The sequence below is a fragment of the Saccoglossus kowalevskii genome, chromosome 9 (assembly GCF_978046115.1).
Source record: "Saccoglossus kowalevskii chromosome 9, keSacKowa6.1, whole genome shotgun sequence".
Lineage (NCBI taxonomy): Eukaryota > Metazoa > Hemichordata > Enteropneusta > Harrimaniidae > Saccoglossus > Saccoglossus kowalevskii.
The window spans coordinates 10259923-10270564 of NC_140649.1; the positions used below are offsets into that span (position 1 = coordinate 10259923).

The 10642-nt window shown below is 37.3% G+C and overlaps 1 protein-coding gene across 1 annotated transcript; it reads right to left on the bottom strand.

The window, feature by feature from the left end:
- Positions 1-2961: 2961 nt before the first annotated feature.
- On the bottom strand, positions 2962-7172 carry LOC146738303 (uncharacterized). The gene is made up of 2 exons (XM_085503727.1): positions 7094-7172; positions 2962-4359 (listed from the first exon to the last, which is right to left on the bottom strand). Exons 1-2 carry the CDS (start codon positions 7119-7121, stop codon positions 2984-2986), a joined length of 1404 nt encoding a protein of 467 aa, XP_085359853.1. The 5' UTR covers positions 7122-7172; the 3' UTR covers positions 2962-2983.
- Between the last annotated feature and the right edge of the window lie 3470 nt (positions 7173-10642).

A 10642-nucleotide genomic window follows, 5' to 3' on the forward strand; every position in this document is an offset into this window, starting at 1 on the left:
ATTCAAGTTGGGGTAGATAGACCTACAGAGGGCATGGACAGGACAATTACGCCGGTGTTTTAGTGTGATCGCAATCGACATATGCCGTTGTAGGGCCAGTGTGATCACTAGTGTTCTCACTGGCTCTACAACGGTGTATTTCTAATATGTGTGAACCAAGTGTATTTCTGCAATGTTTTTAAAGGGGAACCGCTCAATCCCCTGGATTGCACCAAGTGCTCATGGATAATTAACTCCGCCTCTGTCCACTGAGTGAATTAATGCTTATCTTTCTCCTTGTACCGCTAATCCCACAAAACAACGACTGATATAAACATCCTAAGAACGGATTACAATTTGCTTATTTAAATATAACATAGCAATTGAATTTCAAACAAATACAGAGCAGTCTTCATGTGCCATGATTTGAAACATCGCGCGCTCGGTAATTTATACATCCTCGGAAAAATATGACGCGGAACTAATTCAAGTTGATGATGGCCAACAAGAAAAGTCAGCAGTCCACCGGATACACACGACGAGATTGTTGCTAAACGGTCGCGGATTTTCTTCGCGACTCAAGTTTATTTGTCTGTTTCCGTTGCGTCGGTCTATTGGCGGTACTGATCTCGTGTACAGTAAACCTGAGAACGACATTTCTTAGGCACATTATGTATACATACTACTCCTCCAGACTGCTAATATAACAAGTATAATAAATATTTAAACGAACGTGTATTTACTATTGTGTATTTGACGTACGATCATACGAAAATGTCCACATAGTAGTAACCAACATCGTTCTGGCGTTCCTAAAAGAAGTTTAAAAAAACGAACACTGCATTGCTTAGTAGCAAATAATCACGGTAGCGCAATCCGATCATGCTGCGTTTCACAATTATTATTATTACTTGGTAGTGATTATTAATAAAGTACAAAAATAAATTCGTTGAATTGTTCTGAAATGCAAGTACATTTCAATTTAGTTTCATAGTAAGCGAATGATTCCGGTCGGATGCAAATGCTCGACACCTGATATGTCAAATCGCTAATCAGCCAATCAAAATACTCGGTGATGCCAACGTGTTCAAATTACCAACACGGAGAAGATTTGCCGATGTTCCAGCACGATCTTTTACCTCTGGTTTTGATGGGAAGACGGTACGTTTTTTTTAAAATCAAAAAAAATAGTTGTTTTCGATGATAAACTGACCATTTGAAGACTAATTTAACATTTTTACGATGATAACAGCTCATTGACGTGGCGAAGCTTTACCCATTCACGCTAGCCACAATAAACATCGTACTCTTGAATAGGCGTCAATGACTACGGTAAAATTCGTAAGATTATGGGTCAGGCGTGAGTGTTGTTTTGACTTGGTGTTTTACATTCCAACAGAAATTTTTTGGACTCACCGCGAAATTAAAACCACGCGAATGATTTCTACTTCCACAGTTATTGCCATGGATATCCGAAAGCCCGTAACCTAATGTTATTGACATTGTTTACTGTCTTACATCTTCATGTTCCAGTGTTACCGATGGTTAGACCATGGGTAGAGGGACTGTGGTTAGACATGGACAAACTACGTAACGATAATGTTGTTTGTAAACCAACTAGCTTTGTAGATTGAATAAACATCTAGGGGATTCACATTTTCGTTTACTCAAACTGTGTTTGACAGGCATTTTGCATGCATTAGCCACCATTTTAAACTCGTGATTTTCACTGGTCGCGGCACGTTTCGACCGAAAATAACAACATTTATACATCAAAAACCCAACCAGATGAGTGTGATCGCTAGCGTACGTAGTCATGCCCCCGTGGATATGTATTTGGAACCACAGCTTAATCTCCAAACATCGTAAATGGCACATTTCACGGATCTCCCACCACGATGTTAGCGGCTTGGTTCGGATTAGCATACTAATACGGTGGCCATCTTGACCCTTATTTATACGGTGTCATTGCCCAGAAACGTGTTTACAATGAGCCAAACGATCCATACCAAACATAAATACTCCGTACATCGCCGAGGACACAGTACCTCAATACACCTCGAGACACCTAGATGAACGTGTGAACGTTGTTGCTCTAAATGATGGCGGTCTACTGTGGGGTGGGATTTTTCAGGCTGGAGGATGCGTATGTACTTGAACGGTTTACGCCCTCTGAAAAAGGTCTAGTCTGTAAATACGAGACAAATGTACAGTAAAACACATCACAAAAGTACATTACAATCACACTATACATGTAAATTTACTGATGAAATATGCGCATACATCTCAGATGACAATCATTATGTTGACAATGAAACCCGAATCGGGATATCATTGAATTTAGCTAGAGTAATACCCTGCAATATGATATCAATGTGCTTCATCCCTTCCAAAACAGCCTAAAATCAGAATATAGAAATTGTTTTCACCTAATTTTGCGATGAATTTCGTTATAAATTATTTTGTGCATGACGAACCGTTTATGGGTTCGTTCTCATCAGATCGCGAATTATTAAGATTGAAGAACTCTTTTTTCTGATTTTCAAAGACTATTTTCAACAGGAGATTCATCAAACGTATCCTATTTGGCGGCACATTTTCATTAAATTGACGTTCGCGACCCGGGTTGGCACTAAAACCAATGGTTAAACAACCTGGTTGCGGTAAAACAACGCCATCTGGCGATTGAAAAAAAAAACAGTTGAAAAATCAGGACTGGGCTGTACATTATTATAACCATGAATGTAAATATGCTAGTACGTAGAAATAATTATTATTGCATTCACATCTTTGTGAAAATATAAAAACCAATACTATTCCGGGATTCCCACGCAAAAAGCAATATACACTGTAGACCATCTTGCCCTCAACTTGATGTAGCCTGAGGAGGTCACATGAGTTGCGCCCTCCTCATGAGTTGCGCCGTTCGGCCGGAGAAGGCCCTACTCACGCCTACATGTCACGCCAGCCCTCAATGGTGAACGTGATGTTTACCGGATGCTGGTTAGCTCCATTCATGATGTCTTTGCATGCGATGGCTTCTTCCGAGTCTTCGAATAGCGTCTTTTGCACACGTCTTCATTTTTTCTTGCGCCAATGAGAAACACGCAGATAATAATATAAGTCCACTTATAATAACACAGGCTATACAAAATGCTCGAAGATTACTATAATTGGTGGCATTGTCGCCATCAACGGCTTTTCTAGAAAGCGTCAAGTCTCCGAACCCGATTGTTGTAAATGTTACAACCCAAAAATACAATGAGTCAACAAAGTTCCAATCGTCTTCTATGAAGTACGTGACTACAGTACAGATTGCCATGTATAATAAAAACATGAAAATTAATAACCCTAGTGCTTTTTGTCGGGCAGGCATCTCATGAAACTTCTGATTGAATGAGATTCTCCTAGCATATCGTGTGGGATTACCATTTGCCTCCTTTGTATGTACGTCGTTACACACAGTCGGAGGATTGTGCACTGAGATTTTATTTTCGTCCGGTCTCCTAAACTCCGCCAAGCTACCTACGTGACCCGGCGATTCTTGTACACTCGTTTCATCTTGTTGCGCTTCCTGCGTTGTCATTTCATCGCGCTCCGTTTCTCGCGTTATCATTTCATGGCGCTGCGTTTCTTGCGTCATCGTTTTCCTGTGTTTCGGTTCTCGCGTTATCGTTTCATCCCGTTGCGTTTGAGTGCCCTTTTCATTTAGCTGTGTATCCGTTTTTGCGTCGTTTTTCAGCCATACGTGTCTTCCCGTTTCACTTGTTTGCATTTCTTGCATATTAGGTTCGTTTTCCAACGATTCGTGGGTAGTTGTGTTGTTCTGTTCACCAACATTATTATAATTGCTACAATAATTGGTGCCCGAAGTTCTAAAATGGTCATTATCGGTGTTTTCGTGTTTGTTAAAAACCATGGCCTTATTGTCGTATCCCATCGCGCTTAGATCTATATTACTACGTGAGCAGCCAAAGTCAACACAACATTGGCTGTTGTGATGTAGGCGTTCAAGTGATTGGTTCGTCGCGTGATCGATGCCATCACATGATTGGCTAGTATTGCGAAGGTCGTCACACGTGCGAATATCATCTTGTGTGTTTTCATGCGATTGGATTGTGTGATGTGTGGTTTCACATGATTGGCCATTGTGATGTTCACCATGGGCTGCGAAATGACACTGTGATCGTCGTTTTGTCCGCTGTTTGTATGTAAATCGATGCGCTGTTCGGCGTATCTTTCTACTGGCTTTCTCGACTCGTTCAGCCAGAACATTTCCACAAGTTGACAATAAAAGTAAAAATAATGGTATCCCAAATATTGCATAGAAGGTACAAAATAGACGTCCTTCCCATGTAACTGGAGTAATATGCCCATAACCTGCAAGGAAGAGATAAAAACAACACGTGACACTTTTTTGTAACCAAATCGGCTGCATATTTTCGAATTTGAAAGGTTTTCTTTTTCTTTTCAATTCGATACATCTTTAATAAGTCTGCAAACATTACGACGGTAAAATTGATAATAAAAAATAAAATTGATTGTCTAGTGACATTTAACGACGGGAGTAGTGAGAAAGCATCAATAACAAAGAACTCACACTGTGCGTATTTTGATTACGTTAACACTTATCTCGTATTCTACGCCCATCACGGCGCCACCTATACGGTCACGTGATCTCACTCCCCTCCGGCGTGACGCGTACACGGATGAACTTTTTATTAATAATTTGTTCCGGATATTAGTAGTTTATTATTCCCTATTATAATATTTATTACAGGTATCATGTTTTTGTGTCCATTTTACAGAAATATGTGATGGCCGGGTCTAATCAGTAACTTAAATATTAGATCGAAATTCACCAGTTATTGTTAATTATAATTTTTACTTGTATGTACACATAATTAAATATCTATTTAAATTTACATGGATAATTATACTATATTATACTAAAGTCAAAAAACATTTTAGAACAAACCATGAGATAAAGTACAATGCCAACTATAGTTTGACTAGTTTTGAGAATATATATCTTTTTTTGTTCATTATGATACATGACACCACCTATAATGCCACGTGATCTTAGTCCCCTCTGGCGTGCCACGTACACGGATGAACTTGTTATTAATAATTTGTTCCAAATAATATTAGTTTATTATTCCCTATTATAATATTTATTACAGGTCGCGATATCGTTATCAAGGACATTTAAATGAAATCAGCATATACGTACTATTTATAATAATCCTCGTCCAGTCTCCGCCGACAAAACAATGCTCCAGACCAAACATAAGGCGCCACGCAGCGACTGTGTGACGCTGACGTGGATGAATGTACAAAATGTCTTTAATATTGACAGAAATGTGTAATTGTTCCTCATTTATTAAGATACAATAAATTAGGAAAATGCATTTTTCTAACTACCACATATCAGAACAACATCGACGACGTGAAAGGCGTTCCTTACACCTGATTACGTCACATGTGCGTCTTGTCGCTAGGGGGCACGACTTATGGGAGCGATGTAAGTTGGCGTCATACTCGTATTATCGTTCATAATGCAACAATCGCGGTCACGAAACCGAACACTGTGGCTCAGTGTGGAAGCAATGAATATTAGTAAAGACGGTTTTCACTGAATATTTATTTGGTCAAAAGTTCAAATCGGTCATTCACTCCTATAAATCAAATGACGAAGTCACGTGATGCACCAGCCCGCATATTTATTACACATTATTATTGGAATTGAACATTGACAGTCGGACAATGCGCGGATATCACTCGTATTATGGTATAATGACAGATCAGTGACAATAATCGTTTGACACGTTATAGTCAAAGTCATTACCGAGTTAATTGTAATTCACTTTAGTTTCTGTCAGTTCAACCAACCAAGCAATCAACTTCACCATGTCGATAGACACGCCCCATTATGGATGAAAAAATAAATATTGTTACGACCCGCTGGTAATGAAAACGTTCATGGGTTGTTTTTATTGATCACGCGTGAATATTGATCGTTTTAACGACAATAAATATAGCTATGCCCTGAATATGTTATCGCATCCAGTCTTCTAAAACGTTCGTATAATAATTTTTCTACATATATCGTAGTCGCTAATATGCCTCTGTAGTCACTATACATCACAACCACGTTTTCATTCTGACCAGCGGATGCTCTCATTTTACTATGTGAAGTGTTCATTATATATTTTGAAAAACTCGGGCAATATGAATCCAGTATTTTAACTGACCAGTTGAAATGTTTGTTTTTACATCTTAATATATTGTATGTCCATTAATTTGCTTTTTGGATGGGCCAGTAAACGGAGCTGTTTGTTGACTAAAAAAATAAATAAATAATTAAAGCGCGGTAGTCGTCGCGCTGCGCATGTGCGAGATATATGGGTCTCATATACACAAAGATGGCGACTTTGAATGTTGCGCAGATCATCGAGTACGAACTGACACGTTTCCAAGCTTTAATTAAGTAATTCTCATGTGATTGGAAGGTGTCGAAGGAGTCACCGGCGGTAATCAGTGCAAGTCGCGCCCAGGTCAAACCTCATACTTGTGATTTCCATTTGAAATGCGCATTGGATTGAGGGAAAATCAATGTTTATCAACACAAATGTCGCACATGCGCAGCGCGACGACTACCGCGCTTTAAATAAATAAACAAATGCTGGTCTCAGTTATATAGTTACGTAGTTGCGTTTGTCACGACTAGAGACCACTGGAACTTTGAAACGTGACTTTCTGTTGAAATGTAACACGAATAATTCAAAACATATAGAACGCCACGAATAATTGAAATTCGCACAACTGTAAGAAATTCACCAATGAACGATATCAGTTTATGAAATCGTGTCGTCATAATTACTACCTAGAAAACACAAATGCGACGAAGGAGCAGCACTTCTTCGTCATTCAAGTCGCCCTATTTAGTATAATTTTACGTAAATCGAATAATCATCTTTTCGTACATTGCCTATAACATGTTATATATTAGCGATCCACCCACTCATCATGCGTTTACGCTACATCGATTTATTACCAGCGCAAGTCGATCAAAACTACGTCTTCTGTGTCAATCATTATATTCGATACCTACCTATAGTACTTACGATGGTCAGACTCATGACAAAAGCCGACGCCGCGGTCCATTTTGTCCCTGTTCTCGTTATACCCGCGTCAGATGCCTTCAAAATCATGATTTCGTATTCCCTCAGGTATTTTTCGACAATCGCTTTCCAGTTCAAGTCATCGTCAGTTAGATTCAACGCACTGCCGAGTCCGTTTATGATCTCCGCATTTCGACGTAGTATCATTTCTTTAGAAAGCTGCTCGTGACTTAACTCTAGTTGATAAAAAACAAACGCACCGAGGCAGAGATATACCATCACGATGACTCCTAAAATAACATTGCCTTGAACCGTCGCTGTGCACACATTACGGCACCTTCTGTGGACTCTCCTCGGTTCGTTGCCTAACGTCATCGTCATTGCCTTTCACGTACGTAACGCACCTGTATATGCGTGTTTTCCATAGAAACGGCATCTGACAGCTCACAGCTACGCATCACACATTGATACTATTACATTGTCATCACTGACGCGCGCTTAAAGGAATCTAAACACAAGCGTAAACAATTTGATGCGCTGGTAACAATAAATAATTAATATTCAACAGCAATTTACCCGTCACGTGACCTATATACGTTACGCGCCGTGTACCAGCATGTCAACCTGCCATCAGATTGTATGTACAGTATATTGAATCATATACCTTCCTCTTTCTATTGTACATGATTAAATACAACTTCTTTTTCCCCAATATGATTAATATCGGAAAACTATTGAACTGACGGAAAACTACTGAACGGATATAGAGAGAAAATATTTATAAATAGCAAGCTAAAAAGAAAATATTCACTGAGGTTCATTTTATCGGATTTTATAAAATAGTCACTAGTTAACGTTGTTTGAATTAATTTGTGAAGGGAACAATATATTATCTGGTTAAATTAGTATATTCACTGGCAAAAAACAAAAATAAAATCCAGCAAAATATTTTTTCCATATCATAGTGCTAGTCAAACGTACTACTTGGCAATGCATACTGATTATTTTCTTATAGATATGATCATGTAAGCCACGACGTTTATAAATGCTGACTGCGTTCTTACGGGATCAACCCGACCGATTATGAGGGTCATACGAATAATGATGCGAAGTTATAAAAACACTAATCATAAATATAATGATTTTCTAGGGAATTGCGAAAATTGCAAAGACCGATGTGTTTAATTTGGTCACTTGGTATCGCGGAATTTTTCCCTCAAAATCATTGTTATCTTTAATGTGAACTAAATTTGTTTAACATTTTTGAAAGACAAAATGTATAATTACATTGCTAGCGAAGTGGAATAGCAGAACATGGGGTTGTCATGGAAACAATCTTTACACATTCCGTTTTGATGTCACTATTTTGTCACGGTGTATTGACGGATAGACTGTATTTCATGTATTCAACTTTGACCATCTCTCCATAACAAGATTTGAAAACAGGTTTAATTCAATCAAACAAATGAGTAAATGTCACGTGACTTCTCTACTATCTAGGTCGAAATATTCCTACAACTCAATGGTATATTTTTTATTTGAATAACAAGAAAATTAAGACAATTAAATAAATTACCAGTCGAGTTAATATATGAATTCAATTATGCGTAATGAAAAAGGTATCAATAGATTTTAAAATACGATGAGTCCTCTCATTACGCAACCAACATTTCTATGCATTATTCATAAAACCAGAATCAGAAAGAAATTACAACAATAGACTATTTCAGTATCCAATTCATCGCCGTCATTTTTTAAGTGCCCTTCACTGTAGTATCTGCAGACACGGTGCTACCTTCAGACTTCCTTAGACACCTCTAATGAAATCAACATACATTGGGAGGATGCACTCACAATGTGCGACTATACAGACCGGCGCGCTGTGACGTCATTTGTTTACATTTTTGCCGATCAAGACCATGCGCATGTCTGACAAAATATGTTACACACAGACCGGCACAAATTCGTGTATCCGCAGTTGTGTATTTAACAGCTACACGTGCACTAGTCAGGTTGCCAATACATAAAAGTGTACAAATGCATATAGTTTACGTTTTTTGCTAAAATGTTGTTCACCACACCATACTATTTGATATCCAGATGCGTATAAACCTGTCACCCTAGGGCATTTTGTGTAATTTGCCGCCATTATATGTTTTTCGGCTCTATCAAATTAAAAATGTTATTAAGTGTAAATTTAGGTTTTGGTAAATACTGTTGAGAATTTGTAAGGTGAGGGAAATTTAAATATTCAAGATGGCGGGCTGAGATGGCTGCCACAAATGTATAAGGGATCATATCTATGCTTCCACATATGATATGATGATGATCTTGGTGTAAATGACCAGGTTTTATGTGTCAACAAATCCATTGCTGGTATTTTCAGACGTGTTCAGATATTTTTATAAACATTTTAAGATGCAGCTAAAATTGGTTTCAATAATACCGATGTTATAGAAGACTCCAGACTGTTTCCAGGATGCAGCCTGATATTTTTTGTTTTCTTGGTTGTTCAATTATGGCTAAAATTTGTGTGGTAGGTGGAAGATGTGTTTATTGTTTGTTGAGTCATTGTTTAGACACCCCGCAGCTTGAAATGGTTTGGTTCAAATCAAAATTCGACCTGGCGGTATCGTCTGAAACATGGCATCAACATGATTTCTGTTTATTTATTTACTGTTGTAGATTCTGAGAACTAGCCACTGAATATGATGTTAGGAATAAATGGTATTCTGAACAAGCTTTATTAATTATTGCTTGCATTATTCCAATATGGTAAATTTATTTTAAAGAATTCAAATAAAATATTATAAAATAAAATAAAATAAAATAAAATAAACAGAAATATTATGTGTATTTTTGCATGTTGGAACTTGGCTGGCCCACTCAAACATATAAAGAAGTGAGGTCTGTAGTTCTTAGTTTTTTTTAATTTTTCTTTAATTTATGAAAAAAAAATGGCATTTTACAGACTGCAAACAATAAAACACTCACAGTTCACCAACATGTCTCTTCACTTGCTTGAGTGTGAAAGTACATGGTTTAGTGACTACCTCTTATGTTTTTAAATTTTAGAATTTCTTTTATTTGGGAACGGTCTTTTATAAAAATAGAACAGATAAATATATACATATATTGATTAATTAAAGATTAATTAATTGGCTTATAATAATAACAAACAAATAATCAACCGTTTTATATGTGGTAATTACGTGGCTTAAACAATGATGGTAACATATATGTATTTTGAGACAAAAGAGGAGAAAATGCAACAAAAGATTTTTTCATTCCAATATGTCGTTATTACTTATATATTCAGAAAACTATCAAAAGGTCTTGTCTTTGCTGTCACATAAATACATGTAATTGTATTACCTGCTATAAGAATACTAGATAATTAAGCCTGCAGACAACATATGGATTTCTAAATATAATTATTGATGCCATTTGGCAGCAATGTCTGTTTCTCCCAGGCAACTAGTAACTAATATATATATATATATATATTGTTGCATATTGGGAACTAAAATTGATATATG